We start from the raw sequence: 23588 nt of genomic DNA, 5'->3' as shown, positions 1-23588 counted from the left end.
GAGTATTACAAAAGAAAACATATTCCACATACTCCACCAGAAGCTGCTAAACACGGAGTGTTTTACTTTATATGGAAGGATGTCAGGGTTTGTTTTACTATATTTTAATACACATATTTATTTTTAAGTTTCTGTTGCAGTAAGCCTTTTTATAAAAGGTTCTTTATCAGAGAATTACTAAAGCCAAAATATTCTGCTGTAAAATGAAAAATAAGTGTAAAACATCACCTGGAGGTTTATGTTTTTTGCAGAGACCTTTGCACTTCGTGCTTTTTCTTCTACTGCAACACAATTTTACTTGTAAGAGTACTACAGTGGAACTGTCACCTTGTGTATTATCCATCATTCACAAAATGTTGACTTCATGTTGTCAAATAAAGATGTAAATAAAATCTGTACAGTGTTATGCACTGGACAAAAATATGTGAAAACACCAAGTACAAATAGCAATGTTACAGGAGACGCATTTGGAAATAAATGAGCATGTGATTTTGATACAGAAAGGATTTCAGGATGGTTATTCAGTGAAAATTTTCAGACAAAGGAAAAAGTGAGTGCTCATATTAACTGTTAGAGGAGCTCCAATAGTGATAGGCAGGTTTTTATATTCCAGGTAAAACTGCTACAATGGAGCACAAAAAATTCTATGAGAAATAGTCAGCTTTCAGCAGGGAATATTACTTATAGGTGGGAACTGGAATTTGATTTGCAACACTGAGGATGTATCTGGGGGCATAGAAAGGAAAATAGAACAAAAGTGGGTAGATTTTTGAAGAAATTTATGAAAATATTTGGCATGGAAGATGTGAGTTTGGTAGGAGTTCAGAGAGAATTTACATATTATTCCCCAAAGTATGAAAACTGGGCTAGGCTAGACAGAAATTATATTTCACAGGAACATGTCTATTTGACTGAAAGTTTTGATATGGATCCAATAAGTATTTCAGATCACATGCTAATAATAACTAAAATAAAAATGAAAGGTAATGGTGTAAAAATGAGACAGTGGCACTTCCCCACCTGTCTGTTAAACAGAAAGGAATTTAAGGAAAGGGTAGTGGAATTATTCAGGGATTATTGGGGAAGATGGACATTTCTTCAGAAAATATAGCTAGGAGTGGTATAAAATGAAAGTGGAGTTTAAAAAAGGGTCGACATAAAAGAAAAAGAGAGCTCGTTAAGAAGTGACAGTAATTATTTAGACTGAAATATTAAAGCATTGCAAATAGGGGGAATCTTAAAGAACAAGAAGAGGCACAACTGATGAGTGCTAAAAAGAAAGTAAGAGATTACCTGGATAATATGTAAGAGTTTAGAAAGATTGCTGATAAGTAACTGATTTTTTTTTAATAATAACTCCATAGCACAATGGCTCACTGAATAGAAAGTAGAAAGGGTTTTTGCCAAGCTTAGGTATCCTTTAACAAGGTAAATAACCAGAGATGCTGTACAAATCTGAAAAATACTTTGGAAATTTTATGAAAATCTGTATCAAGCCAAGAAATGTGGAAATCAAGAAAAAGTACAAATGGAAATGTTTATGAAGAATTAAATAGGCCAAGGTTAGTAATAGATGAGGCTCAATTACTAACAGGATACGAGATGATGAAATAAAAATGGTGATGCATAATCAATCTACTGGAAAGTCTCCAGGAATAGATAGTATTCCTGTGGGAGTCTGGAAGCTAGGATGGAATAAAGCGATAAAGATCTGGAAAGTTTTGTTTAACAGTATTTTAAAAGAAGGAGAAGCACCATCATCCTGGAAGGAAGCGGTGGTAGCTGTAATACCTAAAGATGGTAAAGACCCATCAGATCCAGTTTCATATAGGCCCATTTTAGTTCTAAACAATGATTATAAAGTGTGTGTATGTGTATAGTGCATAAAAGAATGGCAAAGGTGATGATACAATTAATAGATATGGATCAATGTGGTTTTAAGAAGGGGAGGCAAACATTTGACAACAATAATAGAACACTGATGAACCAGAGGGAAGTAGAATGTAAGAAAATACCACTGTTGTTTGTGGTTCTTGATGCAGACAAATCATTTGACAGAGTAAGCTGGGATTTTATGAGTAGGGCAATGGAAGCATTTCTATTCCCTGACTCAATAATAAGGTTAATTAGGAGGACACATAAGGGATCGGAGGTGAAAAATAATTAAGTGTGTGTGTGTCTGTGTGTCTGTGTGTGTGTGTGTGTGTGTGTGTGTGTGTGTGTGTGTGTGTGTGTGTGTGTGTGTGTGTGTGTGTGTGTGTGTGTGTGTGTGTGTGTGTGTGTGTGTGTGTGTGTGTGTGTGTGTCTGTGTGTGTGTGTGTGTGTGTGTGTCTGTGTGTGTGTCGGTCTTCCCGGATAAGTTCTGTTTGAACAGAGGAACCAGACAAGGGTACCCTCTTTCCCCTTTATTTGCATTCTACTTAGAACCACTAGCAAAGAAAATAAGCAGCTCAGAAATTCAAGGATATAATTGGTATAGTAATCAAGAAAAGGTGGCTTTATTTGCAGATGATATTATTTCCTACCTGATAAAACCAGGAAAGGACATTTCAGTGTTGCGGACCATTCTGAGACAGTTAAGTCTTTCCTGAATGCAAAATTAATCAAGATAAAATAAAGGCAATAGTTGTAAATTATGTACCACGCACAAATTGGTAAAGCAAAACCCATATTTATGGGGACGTGATAAAATGAAGTATATAGGAGTATGGGTTAAAGAGGATTCTCTTATTGCAGCTAACTGGAAAGAGACTAAACAAAACCTGAGAAATTGGAAGCACTGTTTTATGGATGTGGATAGCAAGATACAATCAGTGAAAAAGTTTTTAGTCCCTTTAGTTTTATACACAGGTCAAGCATAAATGTATCAACCACAGTAGGAGCTGTGGACAGCAATTACCTGCGAGTGGAAGAGGGCAAGAGGCACGTGGGACAAGCTGATCCTTTCAATAAAATAAGGTGGTTCAGGGTTACCGGATTTGAAGGGGTATTTCAGAGCTATACAGTTAAGTCTCCTATACATAGCACAAGCTATACAAGTGGAAAGAAGTGACAATGAAACAATGGGGGGGGGGGGCTGAAGGAATAAGGGCAGACTGGGATTTTGGATGTAGATCCTTATGAAGAATAACAATAACCATAGAGAATATTATATTCGAATGTAGCAGAAAGCATTCTAAGAATTAAGCCAACACAGAAATAGAAAAAGGATATTCTGCCAATAGGGATGACTCAATTAGGGGTACAAAGAATAGGCAAGAGGGTTCTGGAATTTACTGGAGAAAATTTGCAAACGAGCCAAGGTATTGGGAACAAATAATTAGACAAGCAAGGGTAGAGATTACCTTCCCCATCAAGGACTGATATAAGATTATAGGCAAACAGAAAGGAATAGGAGATCCTAAATTAAAGATTAGCACTGGTAGAGTTTTTAGTAGAATCTAGAATGGAAGCTGCTGTTAATGAAGGGGTAATCAGTAGAACATATAAATGACTGCATAATAACTATAGGAATCAGAGGAAGTTAGAAAGGATTGGGAATAGAGATTGTATAAGCAATTTACAAAGAAACAATGGGAGGATATATGTATGTCTCCCAAACATACAACAAAGTCTACAATATTTTGGAATTTTGCTTGGAAGTGTTTGCATTGGAATTTTTATATCCCAAGAAGACTCCTAAGAATTTTTCTTCAGGTAGATTTTAAATGTTGGAGGTATGACGGGGAAAGAAAGAGGTAATTCAGAATATATTTTTTGGGATTGTAATAAATTGGAAGACTTTAAAAATTCCATGCACATTACTTTATCAGAAATACTGGGTAAGCAAATTGGTGTAACTAAGGAAATGATTTCTGAGCTGTGGTACAATACTGGAATTGCCTAGACATATTAAGGCCTTGTTGAGTTAATTCTGGTGGCTGACAAAAAAAGTAATTACTAGAAAATGGAAAAAGAAGTCTAAACCAACCATACTAAAAGTAGTGACTATATTAACAGAAGTCAAAGAACTGGAAATGGGATGTTTAGAAAAGGGTAGGAGAAAATAATGTAGAAAAAATGGGAATTGTGGGAACAATACATAAGAGAATGTTTTGGGGAGGAATTAGGTTTATGAATACATACTTTAAGTTTCGAAGATGTCAGAAGAAATCAGCCATAACATTTTTATAAAATGGTTCATACAGCAACCAATCACTGAGATTATTTCATCTGACAGAGTTATCATTCAAACATTACTAGTTAGCTTTTTTTAAAAAAAACGAGCATGTAATACTTAAAATGTGCTTACTTCTATAGTATAGTGTTCTCCACCAGAGCTGGTTCTAAAATATTTGGATCTGAAATAAAAACAAAAAAGTTATGGTTACTAAAGGAAACAGTGCATTATGCTGGTTTAATTATGACAGAGTTTAAATTCTGCAAAAAAAAAAAAGATAGAAAGAAAAATGGTACCTTCTTCAAAGAGCATGAACATGCCATCTCAGTCATGGAAATGATGTGTTAAGCAGTCAGCTCCCTGCCTATCAGATTAAACCTCAGCATCACTATTACAGATAAAACATGGCATTGTGGGGCAGTGCATAAAGTACAGTTGTGTATACTTACCATAAATGTGGATGTTCGAGTGTATTCACCGTTGCAGTCATTACATTTGGGTTATCTGCTTGCAGGTTGCCCTCAGTCAGCCTGATTAACAAAGTCTTGGGTCCTGCGTCGGTTGCTGTTCCTTCTTCCATGACGTCAGGTCGTCAGGGGTATAAAACATGGAGCCAATGTCATTACATCAGTTTTTCATGCCCCAGATGTCAGGTGCCCCCCCAATGGGGAGAAAATAAACATAAAAACAAAAAGGTATACCTCCAACAAAAAGCAAATACACCAAAAAGGCTTTTAAGCATAGTAAAGGAAAGTAGAGGTATAGCCAGAAGAAGTTAGGGGGCTGGAGGGAGGGTAACCAGGACTGCAAGAGTGAACACACTCGAACATCTACATTTATTGTAAGTGTACACAATTGTACTATGTTCTTCGTGTTTCACTGTTGCAGTCATTACATTTGGGTAGATTCCCAAAGCTATGGTTGGGAAGAGGAGTTTATATAGCCTTAGGGCCAGCAATAAGGCCCTGCAAGACAGCAGTGGCAAAGCCAGCTCTGGATTTAGAGAAAATTGGCAAATGATAATGCTTGGTGAAAGTATGTACAGGACTCCCAAGTAGCAGCTTCTAGGATGTCCCTAGTAGGAACACCTCTGAGAAAGGCTGCAGAAGTAGATGCAGCCCTGGTGGAGTGAGATTTGATCCCCTGGGGGATAGGTTCTCCATGGTGCTTATAGCAGAAATTAATGCAATGCTTATCCATTTTGAAATGGTTTGTTTTGAAATAGCCTTCCCCTCTGCCCCTGCAGCAAATGCTACCAGCAGTTGTTCTGATTTTCTTCGAGGTTTAGTCCTGTCCAAGTAGAATCTAAGTTGTCTGTGCACATCCAAGGAACGCAGAATATGTTCCCCTTTGTTCTGTGGATTGGGAAAGAAGGTTGGCAAGTGAATGGACTGATTAAGAGCTACACTGTATACCACCTTGGGCATGAAGGATGGATTGGTCCTGAGTGACACCCTGTCTGCATGAAAGATGATGAAAGGCTCCACTGCCATAAGAGCTTGTAATTTAGATATCCTTCTAGCTGAAGTGATTGCTAAAAGGAAAGCTGTTTTCCAAGAAAGAAATTTTAAGTCTGCAGTAGCAGCTGGCTCGAAAGGAGGTAGAGTGAGTTTCTCTAATACAAAGTTAAGGTCCCAGGCAGGGGTTGGAGCTCTCCTGGGTGGTCTCGAGTTTTTGGCCCCTCTGAGGTACTACTTGAGCAGAGGATGAGAGAAGACGGGAGGCTCTGTGTTATAATGAGCTGAAATGGTGGAGGCATGGATTTTAATGGAAGACAAGAACAGGCCCTTGTAAAGGCATCTCAGTTAAGTATTGCAAAATCTGAGGTAAATTGGGTGCCGCTGTGCTCATCCCTTTAGACTGCTTCCACGCACAGAATCTTTTCCATTTTTCAGCATAAGATATTCTAGTACTAGGTCTCCTTGCCTCTGAGATGACATCCATCACAGGTTTGCTGAGGGATGAAAGGGGTGAATTTAAGTGATTAGCCAGGCTGCAAGGTTCAATGTTGGAAGCTGAGGGTGCAGAATTTGGTTCTCCTGCTGAGACAGCAAGGAAGGAGTCTGAGGCAGGTGCCATGATGATAACTGTGACACACTGTGCAGGAGGGGGTACCAGTGTTGGCACGGCCAGTCTGGAGCAATCAAGATCGTCCTTGGTTTGTCCTGTTTGACTTTTATTAGAACTTTGGAGAGCAGCGGCAGTGGGGGGAAGGCGTAGACTGATTGTTTTTTCCAGCTGAAGGACAGGGCATCCACTTTCCAGGCTTGTTTGTGGGGGGGGTCCTTGCGCAAAACTTGTCCAACTGGTAGTTCTGGAGAGGCAAATAGATCTATGTCTGGGCTCCCCCATTCGCTTGTCAACATGTTGAAAATCCTTGGTTCCAGTTTCCACTCATGAGGTTTCTGCTTAGTCCGTCTGCCAGTGTATTCAATTTTCCTGGCAGGAATTGAGCTTGTAGGTGCACTTGGTAGCTGAAGGCTGTGTTCCACAATGCCATGGCTACTCTACAGAGGGGGTAATAATGTGTACCCCCCTGCTTGTTTAAGTACCACATAACCGTGGTGTTGTCCGTCTTTACCATTAGTTGTCCTGGAAGAATGTAGCCCTTGAAGGCTGTCAGAGCATTCTGTACAGCTAACATTTCTTTTTCATTGATATATAGGTGCATTAGATTTGGGTTCCATTTGCCCTGAATGCACTTCCCTGCCAAGTGAGCCCCCCATGCATAGCCTGATGCATCTGTAGTTAGGGTTTGGGCGGCAGGGGGTAGTGTGAATGGTAGTCCCTTGTTCTGGTGGCAGGTCTCTGCCCATCAGAGGAACTCCAGGCATAGGCAAGGTATGACAGGAATCATTGTTTCCAGGCTGTGAGAATGTTGACTCCATAGACTTTTTAGATACCACTGTAGTTTCCTCATATGCAGTCTTGCATATGGAATTAGAAGAATGCAGGAGGCCATGAACCCCAAGGCTTGCAGTATTTGTCTTGCAGATAGCAGGGTTTTTGTGGCCATTTGTTTGAAGTAGGTTACCAAATGAATTGGCTTTTCTGGCGTGAGGTAAGCCATCTGGGCATTTGTATTCAAGCTTGCACCCAGGAATGTAATTTGTTGACAAGGTACCAGTTGTGATTTATTTTCGTTTATGGTGTACCCTAGACAAGTTAGAACCCTCTTTACAAATGCCAGATGATTTAAATGTATGCCCTGATTTTCTGCCTGAATTAGACAATCGTCCAGGTATGGGTATATTTGTATACTTCTTTGCCTGCAAAATACAATAACTGGAGCCAGGCACTTTGTGAATACTTTGGGCACAGTAGACAAACCAAAGGGCAGTGCAGAGAACTGATAATGTGTGTAGCCTACTTTGAAGCGTAGGTATCTTCTGCAAGATTCCCCGATTGGGATGTGCAGGTACGCTTCTTTTAAATCTAGTGTTGCCAACCAGGCGTCTTTGCCCAGCATAGGAAGTAATTGGTGAAGAGTCAACATCTTGAATTTTGGAATCTCCAGAAAGGTGTTTAGAGTAGAATAGAGTAGACACGTCCAGGATTGGACACCATGATTTGTCTTTTCTGGGTATCAGGAAAAGTTCTGGCACCAGTTGGATAGCCCCCATGCTTAAGAGGGACAGTACTTGTTTTTGAGCCTCTGCCCAGTGATTTGGGGGCAGGTCTGGCCACCCATTCGGTGTTGGCAATGTGTGGAAATGAAATCTGCATCCCTGGGACACTATATTTAAAACCCATTTGTCCTGGGTTATGAGTTCTCAGTTCTTTGCATGAAGAGCAATCTTTCCCCCCAAAGAAACGGTCAAAATATAAGTGCTTGGGAGTAGAGGCCCCCCACTACTTAGTTCTGAGAGTCCCCTGGGACTGAAACTTGGGGTTTTTGCTGCGTCTGGGTTTGGCTTGAGAGGACCTGGAAGGGACTAGAAAGGACCAATTCTTAGTAGGCCAGTGCCTACTAAATCTCGGAGGCTGCACTTGTAAAAAATCTTTAACGGTTTGCATAGATTTAGCTTTATCTTCCATCTTTTTAAGAACTTCTTCAGCCTTGTTGCCAAACAGGCAGTCCTGATTTAAAGCAGCATCTAAACATTTAGCTTTAACATGATCAGGCAAAGATTGCTCCTTAAGCCAAGTACGCCTTCTAAGCACAGACCCAGTAACAGCAGCCTTGCAAGAGGCCTCTAAAGAATCAAAACCACATTGCAAAGTATGTTTTCCAACTTGTTCAGCAGAATGCATTAAGTCCTGTAAATCTTTATTTTCCACACAGTCAGGAATCAACATCATTTTCCGTTTAAGCAGTCCAATAATATGTGTTGATATTTTAACATATGAAATTGGCAGTTTAAAGCTCTGATTGACAAGGTTGCAGAAGTATAAATCCTTTTACCCCATCAATCCAGTGCCCTGGAGTCTCTATCAGAAGGGGGAGGATTTTTAGCAGTAGAAGCCTTAATGCCCTTAGGCCCCTGAGAAATAGTCTCTGGATCTGAAACAGGATTTTTGAAAAGGAACTTGTGGGACTCAGGAACCCTCTAGTATCTGTCAGGTTTACTAGGAGCCGGAGGCAGGGAATCAGGGTCCAAACTGGATTCCGAGAACACATAATCAACAATGTCTAGTACAGGAGGTATAGCCAAAGGCCTATGCTGAGGTAGAAGAAGGAAATCCCCAAGCCTCTTTTTTGAATCAGAAAATTCCTGGCTTTCCCAGTGGAAATGCTCCCTTAAAGTATGTAAAGTTTCCCCAAAAGAAAAATCCCCAGGAGGGGAAGCAGATGGAATAGAATCCTCTGCATCAGAATCCTCAGAAGTAGGTATGGACAAATCCAGGTCATCATAAGAGTGAAAAGAAACAGTATCATGATCAGAAGATTCATAATCAAGCTCAGCCCTAGGCGTCTTGGGGGGGGGGGGTTGACTACCCCTGATTAGAGTTATTAGATCTTCACCCATTTTAATCATTTGTTTTTTAGGCATAGGGGCCTGAGCATGTGGCCTGGGCTCAGTTTTTTAGACATGGATCGAGATTTAGGCCTTAGTAATGAAGGAGGTGTTGATTTAATATGCAAGTCTGGAGGGCTGAATACACCCTCAGAAGCCGGTGCCTGCACAGCGGCTCTGGACCCATCCAAGGTACAGACATCTGCGGGTTCCATAGTTGAAGTATCTCGCGGCATAGCGGACTCCGAATGGTCTCAGTAGAGGCATGCAAATCAGAAATAGCGGGTATTACGGGCTACGAAAGTGCCTCACTGAGTCGAATTGGCGACTGGCTTAGGAGAAGCGGCGTTGGCAGTTTTGGACCTCAGTGGCCTGTCTCTGTTTTTATCTTTACATTTTTTCGGAATCCCAGTAGTCGGATGGCTAACCGACGACATTTCTGGATAATTAAACTGAGAACCGAAATATTTAGAGGCCTAAATATACCGACGACGGATAGTGAGCTGATTAAATAAAGCACAAAACTGACAGCAAGGTACGTTGTGGTTAGGACCTCGGCAAGGAATACAGTACGAATGAAAATCTTTATGAGGTATTTGCTTTCCACAAGTAATGCAATTATGAACTTTTACGCGGTGGTGGTGCTGCAGTAGCGTTGTCGCCTCACAGTAAGATGTTGTCCTGTTCAATTCTCAGCTTGAGCATCTTATGTGTGGAGACATGCGTGAATGGGCGTACCTTCGCTGAAGTTTGTGCGTCAGGGCTGGCAACTCGGCACGTAAAAATCTACAGCCAATCATGCCAATCATTAGCAGACCAGAATTCCGCTGTGGCGACCCCTAACCGGGAAAAGCCGAAAGACACAACAACAACAACAACAACAACAACTGACATCGGTAAGGAACAAGAAAAAGTTTCCCCAATGGGGTACTTAGCTTTAAGTTGAAGACTTCGGTTCTGAAACTCGAAAACAAAAATTTCAGGAGTCGGCCAACCGGCACTTGCAAACTGCTTCTGCTTCGGGCACCGTACAGCAAGAAAGACCGATGTAATAACGTCAGCTGCATGTGTTATACCCCTGACGACCTGACATCATGGAAGAAGGGACAGTAACCAACGCAAGACCCAAGACTTTGTTAATCAGGCCGACTGAGGGCAACCTGCAAGCAGATTACCCAAATGTAATGACTGCAACAGTGAAACACGAAGAACATCGGACACAAAATGCTGGAATAACTGAAAACAATTGATAACACATATGAAACATAACACAAAAAGTGGGGACAGGAAATAGAAGACAGGTTCATTCTGTCTGGCTATCCTGCTTTGAGCCTTACCTTTGGACTTACTACTCTGTTGTCAGCCCCCTCCCTTATCCTTTCCCATCTCTTGTGCCCTTTCTGCAGACTTGTTGTCTCACTTTTCTAAACCTTCAGATATTCTAGTGCATACTTACATGTACCCAACAGTTCCATTAAATCACATTAGCAGAATTCCATATCAGTTTCCAGAAACAACTTTTACCAGTTTCCAACCTGTGTTCATTGTAATCCACTCTCATTGGGTACCTTTTTTATTCAATAGAGATATCTAAAAATATCTACCCAATAGCATATCTGTCTCTGCTTTGGGAATTTGACAACAATAAAAGACTGAATCAATCCTAAAATCAGTTTCATAATATTTTTGAGTTTTTACTCATAAATTCTATCAATAAAAAGTTTCTGAGATTTATTTTTTATTCCGTGTCTATTACCTAGGCAGGTGGGGCTGGTGCAAGGGCCCTTTTCATTTCCAACTCTGGTATTAACAATATAGTCCACTGGGTATACTTTGTTACATATAAAAATTAACAGCATGTGCATACACCTGATTTTTAAAATAGCTTTTTAGCTTTTCACCGACATATGTCATCTCATTCTGATCAAATGGACACCTCTTAGTCAAACTGGCCAAGTTATGCTAACACTAAAAGCTATTAAATTAAGTTTAAGATCCCCCAAAAAGCCAAAAGGCCATTGAAATGCTATTGTCACCAAATATCTGGGGGTGTTGTTACTGATTTTGTTAAGTAATAGCATTTATACTTTACAGCACTACAAAGAAAAGAAAACAACTGTAAATATACACACAACTGCTCCTGAAAAGAGAACGACCAGACCAGACATAAAATCCAAAAAATAGTTTAATAATTTTATACTTTACAGTAGACATAAATGTAACAATAAAACTATTGAAAGTTTAGAAAATAGAAACAGTGGGTGGGATACATGAAAAATAAAACTGAAACAGCACAGCCATGTTTGTTAAGATCACAGAGCACATGCCAAAGTCTCCTTTATACTGACTACTGGATACACATTTTCTGAGTAGAAAATATATGCATGTAGTATTCATATCTGTGGTTATCACATTGTAAAATGAAAAATGTGTATCCCACTGAGTACTGCTTAGGAAAAAAACATAATGCGTTTATGCAGTACTGTGGCATGATGCAGTGCTTAGCATTGGTGCCTCACAACTTTGGGTCTCCAGTTCAGTTCCTGGCTAAGATGCTTTCTGGGCAAAGTCAGCAAAGAGTTTTTACTTGGTGCTTCAGTTTCCTGTCACAGCCCAGATACACAAACGAAGTTACACCAAAACCAGTTTATTCGATAAAGCTTTCGGGTCTACACCCTTCATCAGTATAGTTATACTGACCCGAAAGCTTTATCGAATAAACTGGTTTTGGTGTAACTTCGTTTGTGGTCTGAAACTGGGTACTATCACTACTGTGTTTCAAGATTTCGTTGTTGTGGTGTTTATTACCAGCACCTGCTAAGAAGGAGAAGCTTCAGCCTGAGGAGGATCGTGTGTTTTTTGGTGGTGTTTGGAGGTGTGGAATTACTACCAATTGAGACTAACTAACTTTATATATTTCTTCCATTTGTCACTTGGTTTTGGCTTTAAGTGAGTATGGAAGTAGTTAAGGATGCATCTAATAATTCCATTAAGAAACTGCTAAAACTTCAAGAGAATCCTTTACTTAAACTAGTGTTTGAACCTGTTTCTGAACAAGTTATGATGAATAATGAAACTTTAGAATTTAAAGAGCAGCTTGGCATTTTAGAGAAGAAAGTGCAAAGCTATAAACACATGCAGTGGCAGAGGCTCAGTTTCCAAGCATATACTGAGCTGGGTATTGTGCCAAGAGGCTTAAGAATCTTGAAAATGCCATCATATGGCAATACTTATAGTGACTTATTAATGCAATGGCAAAAGCTTAATTTAAAATTAAGCGCAGACTATATGGCTCTAATGAATACCTTTTTTGAACCTATAGAGAATGCACTACTAGAAGAAATAGATGTACTAGAACAAAGAATAACATCTATGTCTTGCTTTAATGAGCTAATAGAACTTCATCAAGATTTTTTAACACGTATTCAAACACTAGACTTGAAATTGCAGCAAAGAAAAAGAACTAAGCTACAAAGAGACATGTTCGATTTTAAGCATAATCGAATCTTCTCCTGGCCAAGAGAAGCACCTAAGGGTGTGGTTAATAATAAGAAGATTCAACCTAATATTCAAAGTAACAGAAAATCTAATACATTAGATCAACTGGATACTTTTGAATCCACTAATGTAATATCTAAAGATTCCACGCAATTTACTGCAGTTTCTAATCCTGGTAGGATTAGTGCATCTGTCACTTTAAGAACTGCTGAAGCTGAAAGAAGACATATACTGATGAAGGGTGTAGACCCGAAAGCTTTAATCGAATAAACTGGTTTTGGTGTAACTTCGTTTGTGGTCTGAAACTGGGTACTATCACTACTGTGTTTCAAGAACAGTCCAGATACAAGCAGATAGGTGAATTTGCTATATTTCAGATTGCCTGTAGTGAATGGGTGATCATATGTGTGTATGTATCCTATAGTGGACTGGCAATCCATGTCACAACACAAAAGAGTGCATATAAATACTCAGTGGTTCCAAGAACAAAGATAGTACTTGCTATATTTACTTTTACTTACAAATACAACAGATAATAGCTATTCCCATTTAGAGAGTCACTCATGACTATTTTCTGTTTTCTACGGTTTCTATAGTATCACTCGATGTCCTAACTTGAAGATGACTTGCATGGTTACATCAACATTTTTTGGGCACTGTCATAACTGAAAAAGGGTTTACTTTACTTACAGCTTACATACCAAATTAAAAATATGAACAAATAAACAAACAAATAAATAAATCCAATCCAGTCTTGTTTACTGCCTTATGCCTGCTGGTAGACCATGATCCCTATCCTTGTAACCCTGAACACAATAAAGTAGAAATTAAAAAAAAAAAAAAAAAAAGCTTAATATTTCATCATCACTCCTGGCCAGAGTGATCATCACAGGTTCATCAACATGGGTTGCACTATTGAGCATACATGTTGCTGTCTGCCAACAGCTTAAATACCATTTTTCTGCAAGTGACATTCCTAACACCCACATAATTAACACATACTAGTACATGTTGATAAAGCTAAATATGCAAACACACTGCAACTCAATATATTGACACAATCTCAAACATTTAACCTACTGTGGCTTACCACACAAGCACCACAGATCAGCACATTCACTTGAATCACAATCTCACACACACACACACACACACACACACACACACACACACACACACACACACACACACACACACACACACACACACACACACACACACAAAAATGCAAACATGCACACCCAAACACAAACACACACCCCCACATCCAACACATACAAGAGTAGCACTACCAGTGCTTTTTGCAGGGGGACGGGCATGCCTCTACTGCACTACCCAAATCTCAGATCACACTACACTGGGGAAAGGGCAAACTCCCTGTCCCTGCTATACCATGATCTCACATTCAAAAGCCTGCACTTTAAATCATCAGCTGGTACCATACCTCTCAAACTCTCAGGTTAACAAAGGCATACTAAATCCTAAGCACAAAAGAGCAAAACCCTACAAATAACAGAAATAGTGCCTTCATACTCTTACTAAACAGCTGACGACATTAGCAGACACTTTATCAAATTATAAAAGACATCACCAGGGAAGTTCTTTTTATTTATTTATTTATTTATTTATTTATTTATTTAATTAATTATTTATGTATTTACTTATTATCACCAAGGAAGTCCTTGATGAAGTGTGCAGCCTACATGAATAACACTTCATTTGATAGTTCAGAACACAGATGAAACAGTTTGCTTAGCTGTGTCCTAGATAACCTAAATGGAACCTCAAAAACACTATTTTTGAAATAATCGACTGTTTTTTTAATACTCATAAGAAGTATGTTCCAAAGGAATCTACTCCTTCTTTTAGCATTGTTAATGTTGATGCTTAGCAAAAGATGACCTTTTTTTAATACTCATAAGAAGTATGTTCCAAAGGAATCTACTCCTTCTTTTAGCATTGTTAATGTTGATGCTTAGCAAAAGATGACCTTTTTTTAATACTCATAAGAAGTATGTTCCAAAGGAATCTACTCCTTCTTTTAGCATTGTTAATGTTGATGCTTAGCAAAAGATGACCTTTTCTAGTGTTTGCTCCAAACACAAACTTTCAGAAAGGAAAGTGTCAAAGATACACCACAACTGTTACACCAGGTATGCCTTTTTATGTAATCCTTCTTGTAGCAGTTCTATATTTTAGAAAATGTGGCTGTATTAACCCAGTTTACAGTTTTCTGAAAATTTTCTATTCAAAGTTTCATTCTTGTCTGGATAGCAAGAACAAAAACATTACTTGCACAGTAAAGCTGCAGCACAAAGCCCTAAGGGACATCATTGATTACTACAACAAGGTCCAACAGGTGGCTACTCATATGACTTGATGCATTATACTTTTTTTACCTCATGCCTGCAGACCATCAAGCTTCACCCCCCCCCAACCACATTAGTGGTCAATGTAGCAAGAGTCAGTCATGGTGAGGTCATCATCAAGGCAGCAATGAGGTGGCTTCTGTTTCCCAGTCGTCACACCCTCAGTGTTGAGTGAAGTGCATGCTCACAGACATGAGGTCCCTACTATGTCTTCTCCTGTGGGCATGCCCATTCCTATACATGCTCAGAGAAAGCTACCACACGGACATAACTTGGCAGAGCCAAGTCACATCCCCATTCAATAAACTGCAAGCCATACACCTCTCACTCAAAAAATTGTCATTACTACACTGAGCTGCACGGCTACCCTTCCCCCAGAATAGGTGAGGTAACACAGCCACTAACTCCTACCCTTCCTGGACAGCTCCTCCAGTATCCAGGCTGCTAACTTATCCTGGGCAAGATGGGCTACAGTCAGGGCTTTTTTCCTCTGTACCACTGAGGTAAGTGGTTTTATGCATTCTTTTATTTAAGCATTTGTTCAACTCTCCGAGTAGTCTGTCCATTTATATATAGCACAGGCAGCTTATTAGCAACATCCTTAAGTGGAAACATTTAAAGACCTTAGCCAATCTGAAACAGGCTGTGAACATATGTCCAGTGCCACTTCAACCTCCTCAAAAAGACACTATGTTTAAAGGGTGCAATTAACCTCCAATAAAACCATACTGGTGTAGGGCAATAAGTAGCAGGTCCTCGGCACCTGCCTGCATTAGTTGCATTATTATTCACTCTATCAGTCTATAATTATCAAAGTCTGAAGTGATGTCCTGTTAGATTCATGCTAAATATAATATGTACATTTTTTCAGGTTATCCCTAAACTTGAGTAGAAAACAGACAGGAATACTGTCTGTGCATGCACAGCTAGCCTTTTTCCTTTTTTCTTTTAGGATTATGCTGTCTTCCGAAATACAAGGGGTGACATGTTTTTAACTTAATATGCATAGCTTATTTTTGCACGTTTAAAGCTTTTCCAAAAGTTTTCTTTGAGTTCATTAGATATTCTAATACCTTCACAACTCCTGCTGAACCCATCTCAGTTATTTCCTCATTCAGTACCTATACCCCTAGCTAACTTCTACTGTTGCTAGCTCTTTACATTGAATCAACCCAATTACTTCAATTCCTTTCCCTCCCCCCTACCTTTTTATTTACTCCATCTTACTAGTCAGTTGTAAACAGCTAGCTCTACAACAAGAACACTTTTAAGCACAGTATATCACCACCCCATATCGTAGCAACTATCTTTCCGCACACACTTTACACACAACTGGTACCCTGCTATTGCATACACACAAACTTCTCATTGATATAAACATTACATCTGTTTATAACACTCACTCCTCACTACTACTTCTCTTACTGTGCACAACAGTTACCTTACACATGTACGAATGCGTTTAAATATAACAAACTACCTTCTTCTTCAGTAAACTAAATGAATAGTCTTAATCTGTTATATAGAGCTTAACCTTAAAGAATAGTTTTTAACCTGTTATATAGAAGTGCTGTAAACGATTTGTCTCTACACATTCTCTGTAAATTAAGTCTACCGCTACTTGTCTTTAATGGAGTTCTCCCCAGGCCTACACTGAAAAGGGGTCTACCTCAGAACCGGTGTACTACCTGGTAAACAAATGCTAAATATAATAAAATAAATATTTAAGGATGAATGAATACATTGTTTGTCAACAAGGTGCATGCCTGGTTAGTTCATTTGAATAAAATCATTACATAATGTCTGCTTATTGCATTCAATTTCAGTGACTAGTTAACTTAACTTAGACATGTGAGTTTTTTCCAAAGTTTACCAGGCATACATTTATTTCAGAGTTTTTATTCTTTTTAAAGGTCTGACATATTTTGTTTATACAGCTAACCATATCTCTCAACCTCTTACAGCAAGAAATCTGGACAAAGCCATAAATAAAAGTGGGACAAAGGCACAAAAATAGGGGCAGTTTTTAAATCTTGCTTTTACAAACTTAGAAAGTTGATAGAGTAACAAGTTTTGTGTTAGCATGAATTTTCTGAAGGGTATGACATCTGAAATTAAAATGTCTGTCATTATTTTCTAACTTTAGTCTTTTATGATTTGCCACTAAATTTGACAGAAAACTATAATTTTATGAAAAACGGACCAAAATATTAGGCAAATCTGTACAGTTGAGAGGTATGCAGCTAGCCAATTTTATAATTCCACTACTGGGATTTACCTTTAAATCTTGTATATTTACACCAACAAAAATGTAAATAACTGACTAATAGAACAAGCCTAAAAACTATAGCATCCAACGACCACCCACTAAGTCTAGTTTATGCCTCTCCAGTCCTTATAAACATCCAAACCACTCAAGTAAATAAAACAGTGCTATAACAGACAAATTCAGAGTCAATCACCCCCCCCCCCTCAAAAAAAAAAACATCACTAAAGTGCCCTAAGAACCTAAAACAGACTTGAATTGCCTAACTACTTCTACTTCTTCAGAATTTGCAGCTGCTTTGACTAGGGTTTCTTGGGCTTTTGGTGGAAGATTTATCATCATTTTACTGTACTGGCTGACCATACATTTTGTCCATGCTGTTTTGGAGCATCTAGACACACTTACAACCTCTTTTACCATGAAGTTTCTGGCAATAACTCCAATAACAGAATGGTACAATCCCACTAGAAATTTGTGTTCAAAAATAAACTGCTTTCCTCCTCACAAAATGTTTTCAACAGCCATGGGATGCATTGTATTTCACAAATAGAAACAAACAGCCAGCACACATTTGCCAGCACAAAGTTCATTAATCAAACAATCCACAATGGGAGCAAGAATAGTGTACTGGCCTTCAGCTATACAGCATTCCTCAGTGCAATATGTTTTGTATTTCACATTCATATCCTTCTTCTTCTTTCGGCTTTTTCCTGGTTAGGGGTCGCCACAGCGGATCACCTGTCCGCTCATGATTGGCAGTGGAGTTTTACAGTGTCGAGTTGCCAGCCCGGCACCCAACCTTCAACACAAGGCACGCACACACACACACACACACACACACACACACACACACACACACACACACACACACACACACACACACCTAGGGCCAATTTAGAGTGTCCAATCCACCTACTGCATGTCTTTGGAATGTGGGAGGAAACCCACGCGACCACAGGGAGGACATGCAGACTCCGCAGATAAGGCACCCCAGCCGAGGATTGAACCGGATAACCTCTTGCTGTGAGGCGACACTGTTAACCACTGCACCACCATGGCAATTCCTCACGCTCTTCTATTAGGTAACTTACAAATACTAAGCTTTTCAAAACCCGTCTTTTAATGTCATCTGTTAAAAATTTGTTAAAGACTCTTGATTCAATGCCTACTCATCCCCTCTTGGCTAGAACCTTACTGTTATCAATATCCACTAATGTCCTTATTGCTACTACCTCGTTACCTTAATCACCTTCTGCTCTCTCCAGAATGCCCATGTGTCAATAACTTACTTCTTCTCTACACTTTCATTGCAGCAGGTACCTAGTACAAATATTTCCTCTGAGCTCCCATATGATTTCTTACATTACTACTTGTATATACTCTAAACACTATGTATATCTTTTCTAATGACTCCAATAACAACATTTGTTTACTCATACGCAGTTGTGTTATAAGAATTTTCTCTGTACAATGTGTTAATTACAACTGCATCCTTGTACAGTGTATTAATGGAAATGTTTTTTGGAGCTTTTCTGCCTGGGCCTCCAATGAAAAGGGTTTTTCATGGCCCAGTCAGGCTCTCCTAGTAAGCAAATGCACATAAATACATAAATATGATTTTTGTCTTTCCCTATTCTTAATATGAAGGCACAGCTTTCTGGTTAAGAGTCATCAAGAGAATCAGAAAAGGTGTTAAGGTAGTACTGAGCACATATTTCAATCTTGCGGGGAGAATTTAACAAATTGTTCTAGGTTGTTCCTATTTAAAAAAGCCAAGAAGAAGTCATGTACATTTATCCAGTGAATAATCTAACTGATCAGAGGAAGTTAGAAACAATATATTAATACTGGAAGATTTTTTAAGTTCCGAAAAATATACAAATACTTTGTACTTTCTAATTTCTCATCCAAAATATACACTATTCTTCATAACTTTTTTTACTTAGCCATTGCTGCTGCTTCCAGGTTTGTGCCCATCTGAGCAATTAATATATCATACCTGTAATCCTGAATGTAATATTTTAACACACAGGCTTCCTGACTCCTCAGAATGTGAAACCTGATGACTATTCTCAAATTAGGTTCCAGAGAGTGAGAGTTTCATGAGAGACAAAGACAGAGGATGAAAGTCATCACATAGCATCAGTCAGTATCACTAATCAGGAGGAAACACGTGATGATATAAGGCACGTACAGCATGCAGCTATACAGTCATACTGGACATCTGTTCCATGGCCTTCCACTCTTCACTTATTCATACTTTTATGGCTGCTGACCTCCACATACAAGGTCATACAAGCAGTGGTCCACCCTGCCCTCAGCATAGCATAGCAGGATTTCAGCAACATCATTTTATCTCTCCACATTAGTCCTTCAAATGAAATGGATCCATTCCCTAACTTCATAAAAAGTCTTCAAGGAGGAAACCTTTACTTGCAATCTGCATCACTGAAACCAACTCCATGACACAGAGGACAAAGCCCAGACTATGACTCAGATACCAGGATACAAGGTTCAAGCCCTGAAGGACTTGGTGCCCAAATCTGTCTTTTAGATAGCTCAAGCTGCCTGACAGTTTGGGCACGTGGAAGGGTCCCTGAAGCTTTGCAAGTTGGCTGACTGCTGTATTCCTGGCAGGATATAAACCATACAGCTGAGGTTACTGCAGCAGTAATCAACATGATGATCATCTGATGCTACTGCAGTATACACAGTAGACTGTCAAGGAACAGGGTTAGTTAGCACACAAAAAATATCAGAGAAACACACTGATGAATGGATCTGTTACCTGAAATAGAATTAAATGTAGACTAGGCCACGGAAAAAGTGTAAGGCTTGGACCATTGTGCCTACTGGTGACAGGCCTCTAACCATCAGGTGCAAAAAGCTATAAAGTCAGCCAGTCCATTGGCAAAGAGACAACGAATCCACCTGCAATAATGGAAACATGAGATTTACAAGCATCTGAGAAACAGGAGGGACAGTTGTTGAGGTGGTTTTTGAAAGTCCAATAGCCACTCCAATAGAAGTAAGTGTGTTTTTACAGCAATACGCCACTCTCTAATACAGGCTGAATAGAGTCACTAGTGTCCCACAAGCATATGTGACCATTGGGGGCTGGGGGGATGATATTAACATGTCTTTGGTGCAAATGCCCAAGGATGTGTCCTTGCGTCATTGCACAACTATCTCATACAGCATAATTACGGCACACAAAAACTTCCTGCTTTTTTAATTTCTCCAAGTCTTTTGAGTTTCTAATACCATGACGGGAATGGACCCTACTCCTTAGTCAAAGTTTGACTAAAGTTCAAGAAATTAGTATTGTTTCAATCTTTGATATCACCCAGTAGTGCACTGGCTGCAGCACCCGCAATGTGCCCAGTAATGGCTCCTTCTGCAATTCATATAGAGTTACATGTATTGGTAACATATCTAAATACGAATGTAAATTCTTTTTTATAAGACCCGTTGCTCCTACTACTATTGGAACTGTTTGGGTATCTTTCTTCCACATTGCTCTTGGTTCTGCCTGCAGATCCTGACATTTTATGACTTTGCGTCTCTCTGTACACAAGACATTGTAGTCACTGGGTGTGGCAATTTCAATGATCAATGTTACTCTTGTCTTCTTTTCTTGGACCACTGTATCCGGTTTTCTAGCATCTGTCTTTTGAACTGTTGGTAATGGATGATCCCAAGTGATGTAGACTTCATTTGCTATGATGCTTTGCGACTCATGTTTCCAGTGTTTTTTGGCCACTTCAATAACATGTTTGCACAATCCCCAGTGTAACAGTCTCGCCACATTATTATGCCTTTCAGTATACAGTCCTTCTGCCATTAGTATGTCGCAACCAGTAACGAAGTGTGCAACTGTTTTCAATTTGGTTTTACAAAATTTACGTCTGTCTGTTTCTCCCACATGTTCAATAGACTTTATAAACCAATGTGTAAGCAACCCACTATCTTGGGCCGCCAACATTAACTTTCCATCTCTTGGTTTGTATTCGCCTCTCCTTAACCATTCCTGTGTTTGTTCCTGATCAACATAAGGTTCTTCCAGAAGTTTTCTACACTTGCAACTTTATTTATGCTTCTTCCACATTTCTTGCCTTCTCATCTGATCCTTCACCTTATATTCTTTCATTTTTGGCACATTCAGTTGCTGCCTAATTTTTATCTACTGCTTGTTTGATTTCCATTCCTACTTGACGCCGATAAGCTTCTGCTAGATTAAGCAGATAAGTCATCTTAGATTTATTCAACTCATGTTTCAAAACTTTCACTATGTTTGGGTCTTGTAAGGTCAGCTGATGTATGAGGAGTCCCACAACTGCAGAGCTGTACATATAATCAGTTTCAAGGAGGCCCATCACTCTTTCAGAATGGGGAATATATAACGTTGGTATGCACTGATTATTATAAATCATTTGGGGAGTATGAAGCATCATTCTTGTTTTCCAATCTAATCTATCCAACACATTTTGAGGCCAGTCAATCACTCCAAAACTGTAAGTTAGGACAGGAAGAGCAAATTGGTTTATAGCTTAGATTTTGTTCCTAGATGTCAGTCCTGTTTTCAGGATTAATTTAAGTTCTTTTGAAGTATTCCCTACTAAGTTTCATTTGCATTTGTTCGTGTTTTACTGTTGATCCTTCATAAATTCCCACATATTTATAACTCCTTCTTGCTAAAATTCTGTTATATCACATTCTTGTCCCAAACTGATGTTTTCCTGGTGTTGCAGTTTTCCTGCTTTAAAGGTTGTTTTTGTACATTTATCAAGACCAAATGACATTCTTATATCCTCTAAAAAAGTTTTGATAACTTGCAGTTGTGCTTTCAGTTCCTCATCTGATGAGCTATACAGTTTTAAATTATTGACAAAGAGAAGGTGAGAAGTCTTTACACTGATGTTTTCTAGGAGCCAGATTACAGCCATGACCTAATCTGTTGAGTGAACAGCTTAATGAAGTAAGGGTAAAGCAGAATAGTAATGGTGACAGAGAGTCATCCTGGAATATCCCCCTTTGAATTTTTATCCCTGGTATAACAATTTGTCCTTTATCATGGCTTAATTGCAAAGTGGTTTGCCACTGTTTCGTGGTCACTGTTATCTATTCAATCAGTGCGAGGTGTATCTTATACATTTTTAAGCATTCTTTTATCCATGAATGAGGGATACTATCAAATGCTGTTTTTTTTTTTTTGTAGTCAGTCCATGCCATACTTACATTCTTCCACTTTTTGCAGTTCTCCACTATGACTTTATTTTACAATAAATGATCCTTTGTTCCATATGACTTTCTTTTATTGCTATTTTGTTCTATTGCCATAATTGAGTTTTCTTCTAAATGACTATAAAACTCTGTCGGCATCAGTTCCCGTGTATAGTTTATACATCGTCGGAAGGCAAGTTATTGGGCTACAATTTTTAGGGTAGCTTGCAGGTTCACTCAAATAGTAGCATTGTTTTTCCTGTTGTTAGCCAGGTTGGTGTCAGTTCTGGGTGCGCATATTAATAATTCTTACTCAAGGCTAAATCTTCATGCAAAGATGTTAATATTTTTAACCAGAAGTTAGGTACTGCATCTGGGCCTGGAGTTTTCCAATTAAATGCTTTTCTTAAATCTCTCTAGATGTTACTTCATCCCATTTCATATCTTCTACCCTTAAAACTTCTTATTTTTTCTTTTACTTCTTCTATCCATTTAGCATCTTTGTTATGTTCCAGAGGATGTTCATAGATACTTCTCCAAAATGTATCTATTTCTTCTTTTTTTGTCAGTCTTTCAATTCCTTTTACCTTATTTCCCATTCTCTAATGTTTGGGTCATCAATAAATTGCTTATTTTGTACTTTTCCTTTATATTTATCTTCGTATCTTCTACGTTTTTCCACTTGTGCTGAACTTCCTGAGGTTAGGAGTGGATGATGGGAGTCAAGATGCCGCCACTTCCTCTCTCTCTTTCTTTCTCTCCCCCCCACCTCTCCCAAATATAGACAATGTGCTCTACCAACTGTGTCCCCAAGTTGGTGACCCCAGTCTAGAGGTGGGACTGGTTTAATAGGGGGAGGCACCAGTACAAGCCAAACCTCATTTGGCCAAGAAGTCCAAAAAAAATTAAAAAACATTGTGACCTGCCCTGAACAAGTAAAACTGAGGATTTGGAAGCCCATCTGCAGAACTCTGACTGGGGTAAGGTGGGGGAGGATTACGAGGATGGCTTCTTCATCTCCAGAAGGCTATGACAGCACACGTGATCCCACATGGACAGGCAGCCACCTGGACTGTTTAGCCTGGAAGTTCTTTTTAACTACTGAGTGAATGGTT

The 23588-nt window shown here is 39.1% G+C and overlaps 1 protein-coding gene across 4 annotated transcripts in view; it reads right to left on the bottom strand.

Moving 5' to 3' along the window:
• The window catches only part of AP1AR (adaptor related protein complex 1 associated regulatory protein), a 1076438-nt gene that overhangs the window by 928979 nt on the left and 123871 nt on the right, over positions 1 to 23588 (bottom strand). For all 4 annotated transcript variants that reach the window (XM_044061545.1, XM_044061546.1, XM_044061542.1 and 1 more), the window contains exon 2: positions 4292 to 4340. In XM_044061545.1, the coding sequence (XP_043917480.1) occupies positions 4292 to 4340 (49 nt within the window). The remainder of the gene's footprint in view (positions 1 to 4291; positions 4341 to 23588) is intronic.

The sequence above is a fragment of the Protopterus annectens genome, chromosome 2.part0 (assembly GCF_019279795.1).
Source record: "Protopterus annectens isolate FY-2018-M chromosome 2.part0, PAN1.0, whole genome shotgun sequence".
NCBI lineage: Eukaryota > Metazoa > Chordata > Ceratodontiformes > Protopteridae > Protopterus > Protopterus annectens.
This window is presented reverse-complemented; position numbering and strand designations above follow the sequence as displayed.